Source organism: Amblyomma maculatum, chromosome 10 (genome assembly GCF_055883805.1).
Source record: "Amblyomma maculatum isolate TAMU_Amacu chromosome 10, ASM5588380v1, whole genome shotgun sequence".
Lineage (NCBI taxonomy): Eukaryota > Metazoa > Arthropoda > Arachnida > Ixodida > Ixodidae > Amblyomma > Amblyomma maculatum.
Genome location: NC_139353.1, coordinates 13,654,229 through 13,678,337, shown reverse-complemented (window position 1 = coordinate 13,678,337; position 24,109 = coordinate 13,654,229). Strand labels below are relative to the sequence as shown.

At 42.3% G+C, this 24,109-nt stretch overlaps 3 protein-coding genes and 1 long non-coding RNA gene across 5 annotated transcripts in view; 2 read left to right on the top strand and 2 right to left on the bottom strand.

Annotated features, from left to right (window-relative positions):
- Window positions 1–714: 714 nt before the first annotated feature.
- On the bottom strand, window positions 715–5,705 carry LOC146175640 (coiled-coil domain-containing protein 97-like). The gene is made up of 4 exons (XM_084582035.1): window positions 4,851–5,705; window positions 4,357–4,475; window positions 1,567–1,684; window positions 715–945 (listed from the first exon to the last, which is right to left on the bottom strand). The coding sequence occupies exons 1-4, from the start codon at window positions 5,555–5,557 to the stop codon at window positions 837–839; spliced, it is 1,053 nt and encodes a 350-aa protein (XP_084438161.1). The 5' UTR covers window positions 5,558–5,705; the 3' UTR covers window positions 715–836.
- A 168-nt stretch (window positions 5,706–5,873) lies between these two features.
- Window positions 5,874–19,220, top strand: LOC146175638 (arginine-hydroxylase NDUFAF5, mitochondrial). Of its 2 annotated transcripts, XM_084582036.1 has the most exons (13): window positions 5,878–6,273; window positions 6,976–7,016; window positions 7,102–7,165; window positions 7,257–7,304; window positions 7,735–7,841; window positions 7,924–7,963; window positions 9,035–9,145; window positions 9,509–9,595; window positions 12,019–12,079; window positions 15,871–15,954; window positions 16,752–16,834; window positions 18,956–19,005; window positions 19,096–19,220. In XM_084582036.1, the coding sequence occupies exons 1-13, from the start codon at window positions 6,037–6,039 to the stop codon at window positions 19,124–19,126; spliced, it is 1,044 nt and encodes a 347-aa protein (XP_084438162.1). In that variant the 5' UTR covers window positions 5,878–6,036; the 3' UTR covers window positions 19,127–19,220. The 2 variants fall into 2 exon arrangements, with proteins under 2 accessions (XP_084438163.1, XP_084438162.1); XM_084582037.1 differs by lacking the exons at window positions 7,735–7,841; window positions 7,924–7,963 and having other exon boundaries at window positions 5,874–6,273.
- LOC146175639 (uncharacterized) lies at window positions 9,770–14,248 on the bottom strand. The gene is made up of 3 exons (XR_014701449.1): window positions 14,177–14,248; window positions 10,506–10,626; window positions 9,770–9,842 (listed from the first exon to the last, which is right to left on the bottom strand). It is a non-coding gene; the product is annotated as an uncharacterized LOC146175639 (long non-coding RNA).
- Window positions 19,221–19,956: 736 nt separating the features above from the next.
- LOC146175637 (ribosomal protein S6 kinase alpha-5-like) overlaps window positions 19,957–24,109 on the top strand; it is a 254,621-nt gene continuing 250,468 nt past the window's right edge. Inside the window, exon 1 of the mRNA XM_084582030.1 lies at window positions 19,957–20,249. Within this exon, the coding sequence (XP_084438156.1) occupies window positions 20,168–20,249 (82 nt within the window). The 5' untranslated portion in view covers window positions 19,957–20,167. The remainder of the gene's footprint in view (window positions 20,250–24,109) is intronic.

The following is a 24,109-nucleotide window of genomic DNA, read 5'->3' as shown; positions in this document are numbered from 1 at the left end:
TTTTTGCCGTATATAAGGTGTACCAAGAAGAAAAAAAAAAGGAAAATCATTACTTCGGCACTGGAAGAGACGGTTTGTTAGGACCAAAATCGATCAAAAATTACAAGAATAGGTGATTTTCACACTGTGTTGAATGCTTATTAATGACTTGCGCATCTTTTTAAAATATAGAGCAAATAAAATTCTGCTGTCCGTACTCCTTTAACTTTAATAAAGCCGTGCAATAAGAACAGTTATGGACAAAAAAAAAAACGTGAAACTATTGGAGAACTTCAAATGATTCCTCTCCTGTCAAAATTTTGTATGCCAGTGTACTGTGCATACAGTTTCAGTTGTGCATTTTTTGCAGGTTTCCAAGTATTAAACAGCATGTAGCCAATTCAACCTTTTACTACACTCTTCTGCACACAGATCTTGCTATTTTGCATTCCTTTATCTACTTTACTCTCCCAGACATCGCCCCCCCAGGTGGTGCAGTGGTTATGACACTCGACTACTGTGCCCAAGAATGCGGGATCGAATCCCGGCCACGGCGGCCACCTTTTAGTGGAGGCTAAAAGAAAGTTACCCATGTACTGTGCGATGTCAGTGCACATTAAAGAACCCCAGGCAGTCGAAATTTCTGGAGTCCTCCACTACGCCGTCTCTCATAGTTTGTGCCGCTCCGGGACGTTAAACCCAGAAATTAATCTCCTAGACATTTTGAGTGATTTGCACAGTCCTCTAGAAATGACTGGAAAAGCACTACAGTTTTTTATTTTTACACCTAGAATATACATGTGGTAAGATAATTTATTTACACTGTACAGCAAGTACAGCACGCTTCAAGGGTCTTGTCACGTGCCCATGTCTAAAACCTCCGGTTCTTCGGAATCGAAGTATTTTTCTTCCTCGTCATGTTGCCGCGTTTTGAGTGAGTCATACTCTGCATTGTTGTCAACTGATCTGGAATGCAACAGTTTTACTAACATGTAAACAACTGCATTTCGCACACAGTGGATTCTCCATAATCTGAACTCTGGAACAACTGAAGATTGCATGGAATTATGTGCTGTTTAGATTAAGAAGAGATTTGTTAATAAATACACTTAATGCTGAGAGAACCAAGAAGTCTGTTCAAATAAGCCAGATATTTGAATTAAGCGGGCTTATCAGAGCCCAGAGTACGAACAGCACAATTATCACAAACGACATCAGGTTTGAGCACAGAATCGTAGCTTTATAATGCCTGAGAAACCATCCTTATTCTGTAGCAGCAATTTCCGTGCACAGATCATGTTTACCTAAAAACCCTTTTTTTTTTTTTTGCACTTGGTATTATACTTATTTCGTGGCTCACAAAAGACAGCCTTAGTGGTCCTGTAATCATTGCTAAAAGTTACGAGTGCTGCCTGAATGGGAACAATCGCCATTTGTTTCATTCCTTAAACGAGACAACAAAAAAAAAAAGCTGATTAAGAAAAAGTGTAATATGACACAAGGTTATAAACCCATAAGCACTCAAGGAAAGTAGTGTCACATAGACAATGCACAATATACTGAAATAGGAAATAGTGAAGCACTTACTCGTAATCATACTCTCTGTCCTTTCCAGAAAGAAAACTCTCATACATGGTGTTCATGAATTCATTCCTCAGCATACGTTTCTCAGTCGCAGAAACACATGGCGCATCCTCTTGAAATTCTGTACATGCAAAAACAAGGAAAAGAAAAAGGGGCAAAATTTTGGGAACCGTTAGCAACAGTGTCACCAGTACTGCAGTGGTAAACCCTTGCAGATGTGGATCATGAGAAGGGAAGCTTGTCAGGCTGGAGATTTTTCAATTTTGTTTTGAGAGGCTCATGTGCGCGCATGTTGTGTTTAAATGCACTCCATTGTTCTCGTTAAGCCTGCTGTTGCAAAGTATACACACCACTAACAAGCTATACAGTAAATTACCCATAGCAAATTACACATAAATGCACTGCGCTGTGAAACCACGGAGTGCCGACAAGGCCAGATCGGACCATATGTCACTTTTAAACTTGCTGCCCACCCAGACAAAGACATGTCCCACTTGTCGAAACGTTAGCTCGGCTGGCGAACTGAGGACCCCCTCAACCCTTGTTCAGTGCTCTTTAAAAACTGCTGTGATGATCAACAGGTCTTTCAAATGTGCAAAACACTAAGCAAGCACAATTCACTCCGTAATTTTCCCTGTGATGTGGCAACATACCGTGCAATATGCTCAAGTTGTCCATGTGTACAATGGTTTCTTGTGCATTTGCGGCATGAGAATACAGCACAAGCTAAACATACAAGAAGGATATAGCTCCCTCTGAAAAGTTTCATATACTTGGATGCGTTTGTTGCTTCAATATTATATTTACTCACATAATGAAAGCACTTATTCTTTTCCCAAGAAACTTCTGAAAATTTGAGGGCATATTCAAAAAGAAGTTTAAGTGGCGAAAATGGCAAAAAAGTTTAGTTGTGGTTTAATCTTGGTTACACCGGTAAATCCTCGCAAAAGTGTGCAAGTCAAGAACATTTCCACCATGGTGGAGAATGTCCACCTGGGTGACCCTGGATGGGCATACTATGCTATGCATTTGGCTATGGGTAGACATCCCTGGAAGTGTCGCACAAAATTCATGATCAAGTTTGACCACGTTAAGTAGTACTTTTGCACTAAAATACTTTATCTAGTACAACTCACTTTCTAAATAAGATGAAATGCACTCCGCAGCTCTGCTTTCACTCTTGACGGAACAGTCAAAATCTTTTATCTTATACCAACACGTATAACTTGCTTATGGCCCACAATCCTACTCGAAGAGTGCACAAATCGAAGCATTCAGTGCAAAACTAGACTGAGCAAGCTGCTACAATTCTTATTACGGCATGATTAAAATTGTGCATAGGGAGTGTCGTTCCTGTCTTGTCCTTGTGCTCCTTATGAAATATTTTTTCACCATAAACATGAACGAACTTGCCCAACTATCGGTGTTACTTAACTTATTACAGCACATACAAAGAAACCATCTGAGACCTGGTGTGGTTCCTGCTGCTTGGATCCCTAGCAGAAAATTCTCATTGGCTGTTGTCATGTAGAGTAATGCAGGGTGAATTGTAAAAATATGTGATTGTTTTAGCATTCAAAAATGGGTACCTGCTTAAATGCAGAATCATCATCACAGTATATGACAAAATGGGTACTTTTACTAAGTGAGGGAAAAAAGCTCCTATGTTCCAACAGCCAAAGTAGGGGGCGAGTTCAATACACGAGTAAATACAGTACAATAAGCTATCTGGTGCTTACACAGTGTACTCCATAACTGATGACCCACCGTGACTCAGTGGGTAGATAAGGTTCTCAACTACAGAGCCCAAGGAAGCAGGTTCAACCCTGACCGTTGCGGCCCTTTACGATAGATGCTAACAAGCTATACAGTAAATTACGCAAAGCAAATTACACATAAATGCACTGCGCAGTGAAACTCTAGAGTGAAATGCACTAAGTGGTAAAAGGCGTGCTTGTACCATATGATGTCAGTGCATGTTAAAGAACTCCAGCTGATCAAAATTGCCAGAGCCCTGCACCATGGCATCTGTCATAGTTAATGTCACTTTGCGACGTTAAGCTCTATATGCTGTGCCCTACACCAACATTGATGAAGCACTGCAGCCACATCTCTACCTTAACTGCATAAAATAGAGGAAATCAATTGCATGCGATTATGTATGCGACCAATTTTGCAATCCAACTACAGTTGTGCTGAAAGCAAACTGAAATTCTTCCTCAGTGGTGTCTCTCTTCCAGTCATTGATGATGTTTCAACAAACTTATATGTGTCTAATGGGATACCAGCGTTTGTTTTTACCTGGCTGTCATTATTAGCGATATCCCTTGCAGAGCTGAGCTATATTCTTCAAAGAGTCTGTAAACTCTGGCATAGTGGCTAGCACAAAAGAAACATGCACATAGAAGGCAAGAGTAAGCACACACACTTATGTATTCGTGTTCCTTTTGTGCTAGCCATTATGTCTGAATCTAGTAATTAACTACCCCAATCAAAAGCTTTGGCAGTTCTATAAAAGTGATAAAAACTGAACTTGACAGCAGCAGAGCCGCTACATTAAGGCAAATGAATGCCAAGGCTTTATAATACATTTTTAAATAGCTGTGGAGCACTACAGAATCCTGTTCAGTATGAATGCCATTCAAAAACACAAATATTGTTCGACTCGAACACTTTGTCAAGTCCCTGTAGGAGGGTCATGGCGAGTTTCATTGCACAATAGTGAATAAAGCTATGATGTGCTGGTGTAGGATGGGCTTTACACAATGCTTACGCAGTTAAACTATCTGTTACCTTCGTCATCGGAATCAGAGTCATTTTCTTCAAACGTAGCCTCCTCGAGGTCTTGCTGCTGTCGCCGCCTGCTTGTCACTTCATTTCGGTCTATGTGCTCCATCAGCAAACCAGAAAATCTGCGGAAGCAACCAAGGAAGAATTATCGTTGACTTCATGCAGCCTTGGTAGTGGGTGATGAACACACAAGCTCACACTGATAGCAGGAAAATATTTTTTAAACATACATCCAAAGTACATCGTCACAAAGATCATGTTTTTTTTTTTTGTTTTTCACTTCCTGCATAACCTTATGCTAGTTAGAAGAACTGCAAAGCATGCCGGCGCGCTACAACTGCTATCACCCTAACAGAATAAACACTTTTGACATCTAGTAATCTATCCTTGAGCATGTGTTCAGAAGCAGAGCAAATCCAGTTTAGATTCATACATCACAACTGTAGTAAGCCTTACCTAAACCATTGCCACGCATTACCTTGAAGACTCGTACTTACGTGAGCGTTGAGAAGTCCATCTTGTCTAAGTCTTGCTTCTCTTTTTCCGTCATATAACGTCCGATCATCTGTTCGAACAGCAGCGGATTCCGCCGCCGCATCTCCTTGTCGCTGAAGTATTCCCCGCCCGTCTTAAGTCTTTCGAGGGCCTCGTACCTCCTGTTCTTTGTCTGCACGCTCAGCTCCTTGGAGCGATCCTTGCGCTTTTCGATCTGCTTCACATGAAAGTCCACCTCGTAGTTGACTCTCCGCAGCGCCTCGAAATATGGCGCGTCTTCTCTGTACAGGTATCTCGCGTAGCGCTGCAGAAATACAGGAACATTGCTGTCCAGCAAGTTTGCAGCAATCTCGCGCTTATCTTCGTAGGTCAGATCCGGCTCTCCGCGTTGCTGGTGTTTGAAAAAGCCCTCTGAAGCGGCAACCGTGTCGAGAATCTGCCTCCGCTGCTCTGCCGCGACTTCGCCTTCTGCACTTGTCCGCGACGCTCCGTCGCCTTCTGTCTCTCCGGTGTCGCCGACATCATTGACTGCCATCACACAGTCAGAATCGTCGACGATATCCAGGGTCGGTTTCTGCTGCGCTGCCAAGACCTCGGTTCCTTTGGCCATCAACGACGTTACGCCAACGCTGGTTTCCTCGAGATCGTCGACTTCATTGACTACCATCGAGTTGTCGGCGCCTTCGACACGCTCATTATCGCAATCCATACTTGTTACATGCGCACACGTTGCTATCTAATGCAGTAACAACAGTATGCCGCAAAGGAAAGTGCACGAAACCTTTAGATCACGTAAATAGCGCCCCTGTGCGCTGCCATGTTGTTAGTTTCGCTGTTGGCGGTGTCCGTGCAGCTGCCACCACATGCCTGCTGTGCCTGCCATGCAAGATACACGCAATACACGCCCGAGAAAATTTCTATTCTTTATAGCATATTTGGTTACGTCACAGTACAAACTATTCTATTACTTTTTATAAACGTGCGCTTCTAATGTTTATGGTTAGCTTGAAGTTGCAAAGCACGGAACCATAAACCTCCAAAACCGAAACTAGAGTGGCGGTGTTTACATGCCGTAAGAGCAGTAAGAGCACGATGGTGGTCGGCTGGTTGAGTGCACCGCGTGTTTGACGCCGCTCGAAGTCTGTTCATGCTAGTGGTAGTTACTTGAATGCCAGTGCATGTTTGAAAATGTCACTGTGCCGGTTGTTGTATCGCATGACCCCTAGATCATGGTTATGGCGGACTTGTTTGGTCAGGCGGACGGACGGCGTGTTGAATTTTGTTAGATCTGATGGTTCTAGGTGTCTCTCTTCTCTACCGCCTGGCCATCAGATGAACGTGTTCGACAGAAATGCTAAGACGCGTCACAGAACTTTGGCTGCTCAAGACAAGGAAGCGGACGTGTACGACTACCTGAAGAGTGAGGTGAAATCACCCAGGTTTATTTGCTCTTCTTGGTAACAGTATTCAAGAACGAAACAACAGATTCGCCTCAAAGGAAGCCCTGTAGCCACTGGCGTCAACTGATTCTCAGGACGTCGTGAATAATCTCCTTGGACCTGCTAACGTGACATCGCATGGTGTGGCAAATGAACGGCGAATCACAACCGCGGTGTCATGAAAATCGGTCGATGCCATTGGCATGGAGGGGCATCTGCCTCTACTTTCTTGAGTTGTATTGTATCCACGCAATCATGTCTCTGAATTCCGATTTCATTTCACACTAAGATATATTGATTTTGATCCTCGGTTGCTTAATGTGAACCTCGAAGTTTTTAACTATCAGTCGCATCTGAATAATGTGACTGTTTCTTTTTAATGTTTTACTTAGCTAAGGTTGTCGTGAATGTGCATGAAAGCGTTTGGCTTTTTGCAAACATTACGAGGTCCAAGTTTGTTAGTAAGACATGAGCGAAGAAACAACCCATTCAGCAAGGAGGGTCTTATTGCTGTACTAGCGCGAATTCTTTGTGCATCACCACATTCATTACATTCAGTGTGCGCACATACTGCTGCACTTTTAAGTAGTGTACTGCGGTCTTGCAATTAGTTGCATTATTTTCTGTTCACAACCTTGTGCCCCTAATATCTGTCGTTAATGAGTGGTTACATGTGTTATGCTTTCAGGTTGGCTACAGGTTAGCTGACCGTGTCTATGACATTAAGAGGTAAGCTTTCCACATCTTGATGTTGATGTCGGTGTACAGGTAAAACAAAACCTGTGTCAATCCATATTGTTATTAAACCTTTCAGGAAGTTTGCAAGAGCAGTGGAGCTTGGTTGTGGTCGAGGTTATGTGTCACATCATTTAGACTCCGTGAGTTTCTCCCTGAGATAATGGGATAAGCAATTGGGAGGTTTTTTGCCATGTTTTCTCTGACAGGTAACTTTTTTTCCCTGTATTTCAGGAGGCTGTGGAATCCCTTGTCCTTTGTGACTCATCACAGGAGTGCCTCGTAAGTTATAATTTCTTTGGCTAACCTGGTTGTTGTTCATATGTTGAATGTATAAGAAAGAAAATAAAGTAAGAAGGATTCATTGTTTATGAAAGCATTCACTACAAGCAGTTAACTTGGCTTGCAAAAGCAGCGTTTTAGAAACTCTGCTTGCCGTATCAGCTGCATCTAATAGAGTAGCACGTCAAAGAGTTATAGCTACTGCTCCTCCCTTCATTTTCCTCCCTGTACTCAGTAAAAAATAGAGTGACGACATCACCTGTGTGAACGGTACTTTTGTTGTACTATTTTCAGTTGAGAGGTAAAAGAGCAATTTTCTCAAATAGCTTATTTTTGGCAAAGTAAGTATTTGCTGTTACAGATATACCGTAACTAATAGTTACTGTCTGTTTTTTATGCACTTGTAATCTATGCTTATTTCTTGCAACAGACGCAATGCAAAGTACCAAAAGATGTGCCCACTACAAAGCTTCTTGTTGATGAGGAGTTTCTGCCCTTTGCAGAAAATTCCGTGGACATCTTTCTGAGCAGTTTGAGGTATGGAAATGTCAGATTCTTGATGTGTGAAGTCCAAGCAGGAATATGTGATTGCACTCTCACACTTCTCTTGCTTTTTTAGCCTCCACTGGGTGAACAATCTTCCCAGCACATTCAAGCAGGTACGGACAGTTAATTAGAGTAGGTGTTAGAGTAATTACAGTGGTGATTATATTTTGCAGCAACCAGTCATCACTGATGGTGATGAACAGTTATTTGGCATTGTTGAATGTACTCATGAAGATATTGGTAAACATGCTTCATACCGATTGTTGCTTTTTGTACTACAGCAGCAAGAATGGATGATGATGGCAGTGTCAAAAATTTCGAAACTATGGAAAGGGAGAGTATAATGAGTGATAGTATCAATATTATGGTGACATTTTTTTTTTTTTTTTTTTTTTTTTTAGTAGTAGGTTAGCATGAAAAGATCCCACACTGTCAAATTGATGAAAGCCTTTGTATTTAAGCAAGGCACAGCATGGGGTGTCAGCCCAAGTCTGAAGAAATATTAACAAATAGTAAATAGGCTTGCTCACATAAAATAGGTTTCCTTGGAATTGTGGCCTCAGTAATGGTGCATGTTGGGGAACTTGAAGTTGGTAGCTTAACAAAATGGTTAACTATGACCTGATGTACTTTCCAACCATTGCATTCAGTCAGATTATTCCAGCAGTCCATGAGTAGTTGTGAGTACGCTACTTAAACCTTCAGACCACTGTTGCAGGAAAAAAAAAAAAAAGAAAACTTAGCTCTATGGGTGTGAGAAACTAAAAGCTTGGTGGCCAAAAAATCCATTGGTCATACCCACAAGCACTTTTGCCACATCTCTTCGGTTTCCCACTTCTCATCTCGCACTCCAATAGAGCCAGTGTTAGATGCATTCCAATTCTCAAGGCATTTATTTGGCGATACCTAGTGCTGCTAAAGTTTTCATCAGCACACCACTGCCCAAAAGAGAACAGAGAAGATACTTGTTGCTTTGAAGCCAACACTTCTCAAAAGGCATTTCTTAAGCCTTTCACTGATGCAAATGATGCATTGAAACCCGATTGTTTGTAGTGTGTCTAACTGCACAAGTCAACTTTTGCCACTTTCTGATCTGTAAAGAACATGGGTACATTGCAGCACATGGCACAGTGTTTGGGCTTTGCTCGTTCCCTGAGCATTCCCCAGAAAATTCCTGTTTGCAGGTGTGGAATGCGCTCAAACAAGATGGCGCCTTTCTGGGTTGTGTCTTTGGAGGCGACACGTTGTACCAGCTCAGGGGCTCCTTGCAACTGGCCGAGACAGAGCGCGAAGGTGTAGGTCCTCTCCTCTTTTCCTTCCTCTACTTGTGTATAAAGCATGACTGCACTCTCATGTAAGAGCCATAGCTCTTAAGCCATATCAGTCGGGATACTCCACTTCAAAAAAGGACTAGTCCTAGAGGCCACTTTAGGGGGCCATATAGATCCAGAAATGACCGGTAAAATCTATTGCCGTTATATCCTGAAAAGGTTCTTTTTTTTTTCTTTTTGCTCCTTTTACATTTTCATCCTTACATCTGGTCTCTTTATGCACAAGCAAACCTTATGCCAGCTTACGGAGTGTATTGAAATTTTAGCTGCTTTGCTCAGTATTCACTTCTGGATTTGCAATCACATATGTGGGATGTTACTTTCCAGGGGTTTGGGGCACACATATCCCCATTCGTTCAGCCAACGGACTTGGCAGCGCTCTTGAATCAGGCTGGCTTTGTGCTCCTGACAATAGTAAGACATATTTTGTTCTCTTTCTGCACTCAACTTTGGCAGTACTTTGAAGCAATGTGCGTGTCATTTATTTTCTAGATATTCTTTTTTTTTTTTGCTCATCTGGGAACAAAACAAGTGAACAGATCCCTTTTACCTAGCCTGTGAGAGAAAATGTTAAATTTTCTTTATATTTACCTTGATGTAGTTCTCTGCATACGCTTTCTTATCATTTCCAACTTTTGCTTTGGAAACTTCTTGTTGACAGCTGCAAAATGAATGGAGTGCAATTTGATGCTCTTGTTAACCACACTATCCTAACCGCTGAAATTGTTTGTGCACGTGCCATTTAATGTGAGTACTTTACTCTGTCTTGATGGTTATAACTAGTATTTAGCCTTTATTGACCATGGATGCAGTGTGGTTGTACCAGAAAGCTTTTAATTGTTTCACAATTATATAGCAAAGTTCTATTTATCGAGATGTGAGAAAACATTTCAATAAAACCCACACCCATATAGTTTCACTTTTTTGTTTTTTAAAGCTTCACCACAGGTTTGCACGGCTTTATATTAGCTTCTCTCTCTCTCTCTCTCTCTCTCTCTCTCTCTCTCTCTCTCTCTCTCTCTCTCTCTCTCTTTTTCTTTTTTTTTTTTTTTTTTTTTTTTTTTTTACGGTAAACCCACACAGCATTATGCATCTCGCACTTTTTCTGAATCTTTAATAAAACACATTATACATAGTCAATTTCGATGCTTAGACGCAGCAACTTTACTTCTTTAAGCACTATCATACCTCAGCACTTTTATTAACAAGATAGTGTAAAATGTTTCTGATGCCATTTCTCATTCTCATTGAAAAAATTATGTTTTTCCACCGAAATAGAATATGCAGGTTCAAAAACAAGGTAATTGTTTTGGTTTTTACTGACCTTGGAAAACTTTGCTCAGTTATGTCGTAATTTATTGAAATAGCATCATCTAATGCATTCTTGTCAGGTAAAGAGGCAAAGAATAGTGGAATCAGTTTCTGTTTTGAAGGTCCACCTTACTCTTCAAATTGCAGAAAAAAGAAAAGGAAAATTAATAACTTGAAACTTTCGCTCATGACAAAACCTGTGTGCCTAAACATGTTGGGGGATATGCTACCCACTTGCCAAATTTTATCTACTATGTTCGCTATAAGGCATAAACCGCTAAATTTGTGACGTAGAGGTTGCTGCATTCACCTGAATAAACATATCTCTCAATACCGCACACTCTAGCAAAAAAACCAGCAAGTTTGCTTAGTATGCAAAGGTGAAAAACCCAGCATATAGTAGTTTTCAGTATTGTTGTGTTAAGAAATCCTTTGATCAAAGGAGTCGTGATGTCACATGCAGTTGAAGTTGATTAAAACATCAAATGGAGTATGATTTTGTAGCATGACTGAAATGTCATTATGAGATGCAAGAATGCAAATTAATTGCACTGAAAGAAAATTGGGGTGAGATTTGCATCAAATCGGGACGACATGCCGCTTTGAGGTTATCGAGGCATGTTTGTTTGACTGCATTAAAGGGAAATCTTGTGCATCTTGCACTAAATACAAACAGTGTCTGTTGTCTGCTAAGTGGTACCCCACCCCCCTCCACCTACCCCTCATGATTTTCTGCCTTTAAAGGACTATAGACACCAAATTTTTTGGCATTTTTCTTCTTGTTAATGATGCGTAAGTCATTCCTGTATATCGATCCACATGCAGTTTTTGCCTACGGCCACCGATTAATTTATAATTGAGTTTTTTTTTCTCACCAGTTTCGGATTCGTCAGCCGAGAGATGGCTGTGACGTCACAATCGTGTCTTGATTCGCAACAGGAAGAATTAGCGATATAATCACTCATTTTTCACTTATTAGTGATTCCAGTTCTTGAGGCGGGCTGGCTTTATCATTGTAGTGAATTCAAATGACACAGCAATGATTATATCACTGTATTTTGATCCCTCGCATAACCTAGACCTGACTGTGACGTCACAGCCATAGCTTGGCTGTTGAAACTGAAACTGGTGAGAAAAGAAATTCGATTTTACAGTAATGTCCTTGGCATCATTGCAAATAATGAAACACAAACCTAGAAATGAGGTGTGTATAGTCCTTTAAGGAAAACACATTTTTGTGTAAACTTATTAAATTCCAAGCAGGAATGACAGCATGAATTGTTTCAACCAGATAGCCAGTAAAGTATCTTGCGAGGGATCTTTTTATTGTTCGAGCTTGATTTTATTGTCCCTGTGGAATGTTTTACTTTGGCATTTTACACTTATCTTGTGTCTGCTTCCAGTGCCATAAATATTTTTACAGTCTTTCTAGGCGCTTATATGCATATACACATATTGCATGGATCCAAAAGTTTGGCTGCCTGCTTCGCTCAGTGCAATGATAATTTTTTATTTTTCCTGGAAAGGATTCGGATGACATGACCGTCAACTATCCAACAGCATTTCATCTCATGAAAGACCTCAAGGGTAAGCAATACCTAAGAAGCTTAAATCACTGCATTTTTTGCATTGTGATCTTTTTAGCTTTTCTCAATAACCCTCATCCTCTGACTTCATTCTAACACCTTGCAGATATTTCTGTGCTTGCAGACTTACCTGCACCCATACAGGGTTCTTGCAGTTCACTCAGACCTCCACATAAATTTCCCTTTCCTAGTGTGATTTTCCACCTTACCTTATGTGCTATCTGGATTGATCACCTCTCACAGGCTGCACTGGTGATGCAGTTTTCATCAAATTCGAGTGACTAAAATGAAGAAAAAGGAAAGGACAGGCCCATTGTTCTCATAGGCAGACAGGTGGGCAATGAAATGATGATTCCTGCTGGTTAACCAGAATCAAAATGAACTTTATTAATCTGTTAAATATTTTGAAATAATTATGTGTGGGAATGGTTATGCTTGCTTATGAGTGTAAACAGTGACAAATGTCCGGTTCTGCTTTCTTGGCAGCACCAGCTAATGGCCGCTTTAGTATTATGTCTTCTTGTAAACATGGTGCTGTTTTAAGCAAAGCACCTTTTAAAGCAAAGTTACTTTTTTTTACAATTTTTTACCAAATTCAAGTTATTGTTTTTGATGTAACCATTATATGACACTGAGAAATCTCTTGCAGAAAGAATCATAATGTTATCGTCTTGTGTTCCAAAGTTGTAGCGCTTTCTTCAACCACCCTCACCGTAGCCAAACCGATCAAACCTGTAGACACAGTATGTGCCCTCTCTAACATAAAAGCTTGTGTGGTTCAACCATGCGAAAACACTGCGTACAGTTAGCTACAATGACAAGAGAGGCCTTCCAAATGGCATCTTCGAAAAATAACTGCATGCAAATAAATGATGCATCCTAGGATGTGTGAACATTATGGCGTCTCTCTCAGCCTGAGTAGCTTAGGAACGTTAATCCTTGCAAACCAACCAAATCGCAAGTCAAGCCAGTTTTTAGTAGGTGACCTCCGCTGAGACAAACAAGTGCCTGCATGGGAAAATCCAAAATTCCACCGAGTGCTTTAAAGAGACGTTTTAGTAACAAATACCTAAGGACATCGATTTGAGGTTGCCCATGCACTTCTTCAACCCAGCGATGCTGTATGTGACTTCAGTGATGAAAACAAGGACACCGCAGATATATTGAATCTGGCAACCACATTTCTGTAGCTTGCGTCTACGGGCCTGTCAACATGCAGAGAAGGCTGGCCATCAGTTGACTGGTAATGAGAAACAAATTCGGCAAAAAAAGATGAGCTGCAGAATTAATGAAAGGCGAACTCAGAATGTAAGGAGAGGCTCAGCTGTGTCCCTGACGGCTTTTAACCACATGCAACCTTACATACAGACCACTAGTATGATTTCAAAACTCTGTTTTTGTTTTTCTCAGAAATTTATTCTTTGCCATTCGTCGTTATAGGAACACTCATGGCTATTTTACTTATGAAAATATTTTAACTAAGCTTGGTTGATTTCTTCCTTACACACTAATGTGTGCAATGAACTAGGATAATGGAAATCTGTGACGATTTAACTGGAGTACATCCACGTCCACCTGCAAAGACATATTTTTCAGTTTCTTGGTTATAATGAGCCTATGTCCCACAACACTCTGCATCGTCCAGCCTGTTGCTAATGCTGTCTTTCCGGAAATATTTGCACACCATGTTTTCAGAGAGAGATTTCTGTCGACGACACCCAGTCACAAACATTTGGCAGAGGTGCAGGCGGCCAGCCGGAGCATTGTGTTGTCGCCCAGCATCCGCTGACCATACAGTTCACACACAATATTTAAACAGCTCATTGGGTTATATGTCGCCAAGACGTGTTGCTTGTGGTGGTGGTGGTGATGAATGCTTTTGACTTCAGCTGCCCATTGTTGCAAGACTGCCATTTTTTTTTTGACCAATGACTGTTTTATAAGACAGGCTGACTTCTCACTCCTATTATTATTTTTTTATTTGAATCTTATTCCGGTCTTTATCGCACCTTAAAGCTGAAGCTGAACATTGCTTAGAGTTCCCTCTCTCGGACGGAAAAAAAATTTTCGAAATACCAAGCACCTTTAAAGGACTTACTTTGGACTGCCTTGCTTAGGAGTTACTTGATGTACTTTAAAAGAGCAAGAACCGTGGAACCGAAACCGGAACTAGGCTTCTGCAAAACAACGATATCACAGATACTGTCACAGAACCTATTGCGTGCATATTGACCAGCTAAACTGGTACCTGCAAGTGACAGCTTGGGTCATTTCTTGTCTGAAGTGACCAAAACCAAGCTCCAAGTTTTGTCGCTTAGGAAACGCTGAGTGAACTCTGTACATCTGGTGACGTCATACACGCAAGGTTGCCCTCCTCGACTGAGACCACGAAATGGAAAATTTTTAAATAATTTGCACTGCAACATAAAAAGAAGCTGCAAAAACTGAAAAGGTAGAAGAACGCTAGAATTGCCTTTTAATCTAAAGTGTACATTTAAACTAATAGCAGTGGTTCACTGAATGGAAGGAAAATGTGTTGCTAGTTACAGCAATTGCCGTCTGATATCTAGGGGACACCAGTGAAGATTTGGTGCACATTTTTATATGTTTATTTCCGAATGCAAGGTCCTTTTTTTTTTTTTTTTTTTTTTTGGCGACTATTATTTCTGACGAGTGAATTCTGATTTTTCTTCTTTTTCAATGATTTAATGTGATAGCAGGGCTCTGTAGTCGGAATTTAGTCTTTTATACTATAGTTGCTTATAGCAACTTTTATCACTTTTTTTTTTTTTTTTTTTTTTCAGCTGAAAGGTACAACTCCCTACTAACATCTCGAACACCAGAGCTGCAGTCCACAGGAGTAAAAGGAACAGGGATAAGATGGCGAGCAGAAGTGCAGATGGGGGCAATAGTGAAAAAGGACGGGGAAGAGCTTTGCACATTATTGGCGGAAAACACGCAAACATGATTGCTCGCTGGTGTCCAAGCACTGTCTGAAATATAACCACGCATCAAGCGACCACTGTCAGAAAAAACATTTTGTACTGTGTATATTAAGGTGCATGTCTTTAGTGTCCTATCACTAATTAATCACATGGATGCCACACTGCACCCTGTTCGGGCACCCAGTCATAAAAAATATGTTTAGGGATACATATACGGCTGCTTTTTATTCATAGGTAGAATTACTGTATACCCCGTACATAAGAATAAGGAACAAATTTATACAAAAATTCATTGTGCACGATGCCTTGTATACAAGGTGAGATGTATTTAGGGTGAGGAAGCAAATAGCATAATTGTCCTTGGGTGCAGTGAGCTCACATCATTTGAGCCTGTCATTAGTGGTGCGGAAGATTTATTTGCAATTTTATAGGTTTCAACTATCTAAGTTTGTTGTGAAATAACATTACGAGTGGTTTTTGCATGAGCAAGTTAAACACAATGCGCAGTTTCAAAATTGATGAATGACTGACTTGAGGTCTGTGACACTTCCTCTATGCCAGTGCAGAAGTATGCATAGTAAAAGTATCGAGCCTTATAAGTTGCTATTGAAGTTGCAGTCTTGATTCATGATTACCACTTTTTGGCTCACTAGAGTATAGAGCACCTCGCTGATGCTGTTGGCATTCTTGATTCTGTCTCCCTTCATCAACCATAGCAACTGTTGAAAAGAAGCAGTTTTAGAAATTTGCGTATGCATAGGCAAAAGGTTTGCTTTGGTCACAATATTCAGAGCGTAATAAAACACCAAGTGTCTCATACCTCCCATGTCATTCTGTTCATGACCAGGGATGGCTGAAAACAACGCCACGTGGAAGCGCAAGTCATACCTCCACAGAGATTCCATGGTGGCTGCTGCAGCAATATATCAGCGTGAGTGTACATCTACGTTTCACCATCAACCTGATTTTTTGAAGCAGTTTGTTTTTTTTGATGAGGAACATTATTTTTATGCAAATGGATTTCTACATGCGATTTTTTTTTCTATGTAGTGGGAATATGCAAGATATCGTAAACATGGGCTAAATAAAGGAACCAATCAATCAGTCATTTTGTCATACTTTTTAGTATATACTAAGCACTTGCATAGCTCAGCATTTTCTAACATTCCATGTTTGCTTCAACTTCTTTGTCCACATTGGTTTTAAAAGAAAAATATGTCTAGAATGGACTAAATATGGTGTTTCTTCTTGCTCTGTTATTAGGGTGCTTCTGATAGGATGCATTTCAATTTGTTCTGTGAAGTAATTGTCACATTACCTGACATAACTATCAGGCAACTGAAAAGGGTGCGCTGATATAATTTGAAGTGTGAGATATCGTTCTTAATTGGGTTGACCTCACTGTGTGGGAGTGGGGAAGGAGCAGCCATCTCTCCACAGGCAAGAATTTTCACATTGGGTAACCATGCCGAACCTCATTTTTCGGATGTCCAAGAAATGTCCATGGTTCAACTATGCCCCCCCCCCCACCAACCCCTCCAAGAGCGACTCATAAATCTGCACCTGTTCTAGATGTTTTGAATACTTAAGCCGACATCATTATTTGCACATCAGGAGATGCCTAAAAAAGGATGGCCAGCATAGTGCTGAGAAAATCTTAAAAAGCCTGTTGCATTAAAGAATGTTACCCCCCCCCCCCCCCCCCTCCTTCTTTTTATTTCAATGCAGAGCTCTATGGTAAAGAGGATGGAACCATCCCAGCCACATTTCACATCTTGTCATTCATCGGCTGGAAGCCGCATCCATCACAGGTGGGCCTCTCATCTTTAAGCTCGAAGCAGAGTCGAGGGCAATGTCCCACATGTCTCACGGAGCGAATTTAACAAAAAATGAAATAAAACAGCCACACAGTGGAAACCAAATTCTGTCATCGCAGTCATCACACTAGAGAAAAGTAGCATTCCAGGTGGCAGGGGCAAATAAATGAATGAAAAACTTGCCATCCATTTGCGCCTGCCACCTGGATGGCAAGTTTTTCATTCATTTATTTGTTCACCCACAGTGCCCCCTGTCACATTACAGCGAGAGATAGGCTTATACATAGCACAATAAAATTCAATAAACAGACAATGACCAGTACAAAGCACTTTATTGTTAGTATTATTTACATAAAATGAAGACAGAGCGTTCCATGCTTGAACAGTGGGGAAAAGACGATGATTTTAGCAAATTACTTCTAGCTCTGAATTATTGTATACTTCATTGCCGTGATCAGCGTGCCCGAATCTTTAGTGTGGGTGAAAACTGTGCTTTTCTTTTGAAATACCAACTCTGTGTGGAGTGGAAACTGCGTGGGCTTGACAAAGCTTGTGTGGGAACATGTCACTGGCACCAAATGGGGCAGGATTGGGTTTTCGTTTGTAAGGCGAAGGCTCAGATTGGTCGAGATGGGATGACATCATGGAGGTCTCGAGCAATCACAGAACACCACTACAGTATGTGCGAATACGTGCCTTATATGCGCCATATGCCAATATGTGATCAATTAATAGTTAATTACCTAGTACTAATAACAAATTAACTGCTAATTAATTAATCAATAATTACCTATTAGTTACAGTTGCATAATTAATTACTTAATTCCTCATCACTGCCACTCACCCAGTAAAAACAACATAGAACAACTGTGGAGATACAAGGAGCACGATCTCGTCGCTGCCAAGCAGAATTCACTGAATAAATGCTCTCGCAGAATGTGAAAGAGTAATCGCTCGCTTTACTCGTAGCAGCATTCATCGCTACATGCGCAACAGTCACGTAGCAGAATGCAGGACTCAGGCTTTCGCCTTTCATCACTTTAGTCGCCAAAGTGTCCTCGATTTTTCTTTTTTCTACAGGTGGCACTAAGCAACCGAGTAACCAAAAACACGCCCTCACTTCACACTTGAGCCACACTTACAAATTTCAATTTCTGCTTGCAACAGGTTGAGGTACGAGCACTCTAGAGAAGCGACTGTAGACCGTTCGTCTAACACTTCGATTTAGAGTTGGGAGGGCACGTTTAGCTGGCAACCTTTTAGTTGCAAACATATGCTTTGGGAGGCCACAGTCAAAGTAGTTTGCACACGTTTAGTAGTAATTGCAGAAAGAAAATGCAGTTTTTTTTGTATTTTGCTCACTCTGACTCTAAATGTGGCATCCTTTCACTGTGCGCTTCTATGTTGACAATATGCTCAGTAGCAATGTAGAAGTGTTGCTCAAATTTCACATTCATGATTTATTCACAGCAGCGATCAATGTGTCACCACCAACAGTGTGCCCACTAGCGTGGTGACACATACTGGATTCATGAAGAATCTGCCACTTAATGAAATATCTGCAAGACACAAAAGGATGCTTTAGGGATTATTTGCGGCCTGCCCATATTAATGACTATAAGATTCGTGGACACCGCAGGCAGGGCTTGCTCATGTAGGGTATCCCTATATTGGGTGCTATTCCCTTGTGCACATAAAGTTTTCAAGCTGTATTCAGAAAGGCATTGGCAGTATCATGTGCATTTACTTTTCATAAGTCAGACATATATTACCAATGGGAGGTGCTTAAGTGGTCTCACAAAAATCACCGCCAAGACTGACACTCAGAGGAAAAAGCAAAAGCCCATGACAGTCGTGTGTATTTTCTTCTGAATGTTGCGTCTTTGCTTGTGCTAAATGTCTCGGCATTGTAAACACATCCAGACTTGCCCGGCTATCAGGTTTTCAAATACCTATATAAATTTGGTGGTTTGTCATGACAGTAATGGTTCAGTTTGTATTTTACTAATAATAAGTGAAGTTTATTTTCTGCCATTTCTGCTCTCTGGTACTAATGTTTTTACCCACTACACTTAACGCATTCCCGATGTAACTGATCAGCAATTTCTCTACTAGGCCAAACCTGCCAAGAGGGGATCTCAGAATGTCTCGTTGAAGGACCTTGGGTAAGCAGAGACAAAAGTGTTTTGATTACTATTACTGGAGTGCTGTGCTGGAATGTCCTTTTTCTTTTTTCGTTTTTATCTTGGTTCCAGATCTCTTTTAGATCCAGCCAAGAAGACATAGCATTATTCAAGCCTATATCTTGTGCAGTATGCACGCATTGTGTCCACGAAGTAGGAAGTTCTGAGTAAAGCCTGCTAGTTTGATGGAACTGTGAGATATTGTCTGGTTTTTTGCATTTGACATGTCTGTCTGCTCTGTGCACTGCAAGACACCTTTATGAACCTCATCAATACCTGCAATATGATACCAGATAGAAAGGTTTACCGTGTGTGAAGTGGATGCTTTCTTATTTGTATTTTAGCCGACTTTTTTTTTTTTTTTTTTTTTTTTTGCAGGCTGGATGAGGATATGTTTGCATTAGTGCAAGACATGATGGATTCATTATCTATTCTTTTGAAAGGTGATAGAGATAATACCAATTCCTTTTACCAACAGAGACAAAGTGCAAAACAATGTTTTGGTATTATGTAGTAAAAGTTTCTTTTGCCTTATTTTTTTGCTGTAGCGAATGCATTTCTGCGAGTCTTTTTTGTAGCTATATGAATCCTGAAGCGCGCTTGAAGTATCCGGCCCTAAAAGCTGTCTGAGCTATTTAATTCTCGCACCATTGGTACCAACGGCGTCCCTTCTCGCGGTACGTACCTGTTAATGCAAAACTCGCAATGAACGACCGGTCGCAGGGGTTCCCGCTGTAATAAAGTGTCTACTCTAGCTCACTTTATCTCTGTCTCATATTGCTTGACGGATGCTTGGCGGATGCTTTAGCGGACGTCGCGCGCGCTTACCGGAAATTTGATCGTTTGCGCCCTCTGTGCGCCACAAGGTGAAGCGCACTGACCGAGTTTTCCGTTTGCGGATGCCGGAGGCGCTCGTGTGTCCGTAGCTGTTTATGTCGGCCGAGGGCAAGCCCCGGCGCCGTGGTCGGAGTGCGTGGGGGCGGGGAGTCGACGCCGCTAGGGCTGTGTCGCGAGAGGAAGAAAAAAAAAAAAGCAAAGAGCGCCATCAACAAAACAAGAAGAAACGTGCCCGTGCTCCGATCTCGAAGGCTCGAAACCACCTGAAGCGGCGACGGCACCGACGACCCGGGGCGGCTCGAAACCGATGGCGACGTGCGAGGCGGTCAGCGCGGCGGGCCCGGCAACTGCACCGGAAACCTTGACCGTTACGCACGAGCTCAAAAACGGTGAGTCGTCGCCGCTGCCGTCGCTGCTGCTGCCAACTGCTCCCGCCGCCCAAAGATCGCCGGCGCCCGCGCGGCGGGCTCCGTGTCCCGTACTTGCGCTGCGCGGGACGTGCGGTCTTCTCTGGCACTTTACACCTGTTGTCGCCGTCGCTACTTGGGCGTGCAGCGAAGGCGTTACGTGGTGTGCACCCCGCTGGTCGCTTAACGCCCTCCAGCGCCGTGGCGTGCAAACAAGATTTCTTTCACGAACGTCGCCGCCAGCCGCGGGCGAGCCCGTGTTTGTGTTCTGCGGTCGTGGTGCAATGCTGTCGTCTGCTATCGCAGTGGCTTTTTGTATTTCTTTGTCCTTGGTTTTCGTCTGCGCGGTCGTAACCTCGCGTTCAGATGTTTATAGTTGTAGCGCTAGGACCGCCGTTGCAGCAGTTAGTTTTGGCAAATTTCGCTCGAACTTCTGCTGAGGTCTGCCGCTCGTCTGCGAGCAACTGTTGCACAGATGTGGCGTTTGCGTGCCGTGCGCGCGTGGGATCGGGGTTTTGGTTTTTCTAGCTTGTTTGGTCTCCTTCCTCTTTAGTTCTTTCTTCCGCCGCCGCCTCCTCCTTGCTTTCGCTGATCTGGTTGTTATACGTTTCCTGTCGTGGCAGCTAGCGTGGACTCGCGACATCGCAGGGAAAGGTCCAAGGCTGCTGCTGTGGGAGAAACCGGCCTTGACACCACGACTGATTTCGGGCGTGTGCTTTCATTTTATCTTCTTTCGTTGTTTCTGTTTCTCGCTGCCCATGCAAAGAGACGGACCAGCATCGCTCCCGCCGGTACAATTTTCGCGGCGGTGGTTATCTGTGATAAGGCTGCGGGAAGAGCGATCGCAAGACCTTCGCGACTCCTTCGCCATTGTGAAACTATTTCCCAAAGCGTGTCCTCTTACCACGTTCTTTACGGAAGCTATCGGGAAGTTTTCCAGTTGTGCGCAGACACGTTGCTCGCTGCTTCCAGTACTGGGAGTTGCGTCACAACGGAATACGATTCGAAATTTGAATCGTGCGTTCTTTCTCTCGCTCTATATGTTTTTACCAGTATTTCCGTTACAGGATTTCAAGTTTGTATTGCTGAAAATGGCTGCAAAACATCAACGCAATACGTAGCTTAGGCACGGTTTTGCAGTGTGTGTTAGGCGCGCTATCCCATCCAAATGGACTAAATGATTTACTAGGTATGACCGCTGCTTGCTTTTTTCAAGTAGTTCAGCTCTCTTTTTTTTTTTTTTTTTTTTTTTCAGTCGCCAGTAGGAGCGCTTTGTCACCTTACTTATTATCCCATGCATTTTGGGTAGCTTGCATTTGATTGATTGATTGATTGATTGATTGATTGATTTATTGATTGACTGACTGACTGATTGAGATATGGCTTGTGTCCTCTTGGGCATTTCAAAAGTAAAACTTGTGCAGTCGTCAGTCAAAAAGGTGTAGCACGTAGTACATCTAACCAAATTTTCGTCTCCACACGATTCATGCCTGTCTGACCGTTGTGTTTCGTCAGCCTGTTGAAGTGACATTTGTATTAAATATCAATGGCACGTTTTATTAGTTTCACTTGCTGGGATATATTTGCGGGATGAATGACCGCTGCTTCGCGCCTTAGCTTCATTGTGCCGGTCAACACGCATATCCTGCCTTTCAGTGCGTCTGATCGAATTCGTTGAACCCGGGTCTGAACCCAACATGCCGTTTTAATTATGCGGGTGGGTCGTGAGGGCTTTTCAAACGCGTGGGCCGTATCAAACGCCGTTCGCGTCAGCTACCTGAGCGAGTGTGCTCATTTTCGGGTGCCACGTGCCTTATAATTGCGCAGTCCCTCGATCGAGTTCAGTTATGCGCGGACCTCGAACTGTTTCGTAACAGTGGAGGTGGTACGACTCCGTGGACGTTGGATGTTCATCCTCCCAGAAGATTCGACGAATGCGATAAGCAAACGCTCTAGAGCTCGTAGTTTTCATATCTCTCTTCGTGGTTCTTTCTGTATATCTTTTTTTTTTTTCTGTTTTGCTCTATTGGCTAATCGCTTGATTATCACAGTCAACAACTCTGCGCCGCCTGGCAGTACAACCATAAATGTGATTTTGGTTCTTTGTTTGCTTAGGTGAATGGGACAATGTATAGTCTGCATCCGCTTGACGGCGGACACGCAGTTTCTTTAGAAAGTCTCATTTTTTTTATTTTCCCGCAAATCCTTTGGACTGAATAAAAAGAAAAAAAAATTGGGGAGACAGTTAAGCTCCGCTGTTAAGGGTATACGGCGCGGTAACGTTTCACATACAGATGATGTGTTTTCTTTTTGATAACGACATCACAGGTGCCCCGTGAAATTATAAAACTGCTTTGGAATATTTCAATCCCATGTATACCTATGGGCGCTAACCCTATTTTTCACCCCCAGTCGGCTGCGGCGCCGCGAGCGCCCCCTTTGTTTGTAAACACGGTGTTGGTCTATAGAGGCAGCGGAATGGCGCGAAAGACGTCGCATACGTTCGCGCGCCGAAGCAAGCTCAATGCCATTTTTGTTGACACTGAAACCGTAACGGTATTATTGAAGATATGAGAGGATAAATTATTTGATGGTTACCGAAGGATGCCACCTACGTAATAATCCAATAACACCGATGTTTGGGACAGTTGGTAATGATCCATATTAAAACCCATTCGCAGCACGAATAAAACAACGACAGGAAGAAAACACACACGACAGGACGAATGCTGCACTTCCAACTAAAGTTAATTATGAAATAACCAAGCTTAAGTACAGAGCTACTATCACCTTCTGTGTGTGTGTGTGTTTTCTTCCTGTCGTTGTTTTATTCGTGCTGCGAATGGGTTTTAATATGTAATAATCCACTTGTGTTAAATTCGTACGCATCATTGTAGAGAGGAAAATACGCAACCAAATATTTGGCGTCGTGTTTAGCCTCTTACCATTACTCAGCTCGGGAGCTGTACATTTTGTTGGGCTGGCCTGCAGTACTATATGTATACGGATCTGCTAGGGCATTTTATTGCGTCTGCGTCGTTCACAACCGCTAGAGGTCACCTATGCGGAGTCCGTGCTAAAAGCCCCTATGTCAGGGCATTTTCAACGCACCTGCTTCCGAGCGGTCGGAGAGATTGAGTGCATATCCATGTCGATTACGTTTGCTATGACACGTATCTCCCATGTACGCCACGCGAAGTGCCGCATACTCTGATATATATATATATATATATATATATATATATATATATATATATATGCATGACTGCGGTGCATCGCATCATCATTCAACTTGAAATGGAAATCCTGCGAAATTGCACTCTTTGCTTGCAGTGCCGCCTAGATACCCTTGCACGTATTGATATCCTTTAAAAAAATAAAAAATAAAGAAACAAGGTATTTGAAAATTTCACAGTAGAAGTAAGTGGCGAAGGCTACAAATGTTGGAAATGAATGCATGACCGGCGCCACTACTTTTCGCCTTCATTGTGAACAAGACTGCTGTGTATAGGAGAGCCCATTTGGTTTGTTTTTTTGATCGACGCCGTTTTATTTTTCGTCGTCTAGTATTCCTTCCTTTCGAACTTTTGTCAAGTTCAAAGGAGGGCGAGCTAGCTTTACTGTACTGGGATATGGTTCAAGGACGCGTATGGTGAATGGAAGAAGGACGTCAAAGAAGCGGTAGGACGCGGGATCGAATCCCGGCCTCGGCGGCCACTTTTCGATGGAGGCGAAAAGAAAGGTGCCCGTGTGCTGTGCGATGTCAGTGCACGTTAAAGAACCCCAGGTGGTCGAAATTTCCGGAGTCCTCCACTACGGCGTCTCTCATAGCCTGAGTTGCT

Bases quoted from the DNA above. Each gene is read 5' to 3' on its own strand.
- LOC146175638 (XM_084582036.1), top strand. From the start codon at position 6,037: ATGTCACTGTGCCGGTTGTTGTATCGCATGACCCCTAGATCATGGTTA. The intron at 6,274-6,975 runs GTGAAATCACCC...TTATGCTTTCAG, and splicing joins ACGACTACCTGAAGAGTGAG to GTTGGCTACAGGTTAGCTGA. The intron at 7,166-7,256 runs GTGAGTTTCTCC...CCTGTATTTCAG, and splicing joins TGTCACATCATTTAGACTCC to GAGGCTGTGGAATCCCTTGT.
- LOC146175640 (XM_084582035.1), bottom strand. From the start codon at position 5,557: ATGGATTGCGATAATGAGCGTGTCGAAGGCGCCGACAACTCGATGGTA. The intron at 4,476-4,850 runs GTAAGTACGAGT...TTGCTTCCGCAG, and splicing joins ATGGACTTCTCAACGCTCAC to ATTTTCTGGTTTGCTGATGG. The intron at 1,685-4,356 runs GTAACAGATAGT...TTGCATGTACAG, and splicing joins CTCTGATTCCGATGACGAAG to AATTTCAAGAGGATGCGCCA.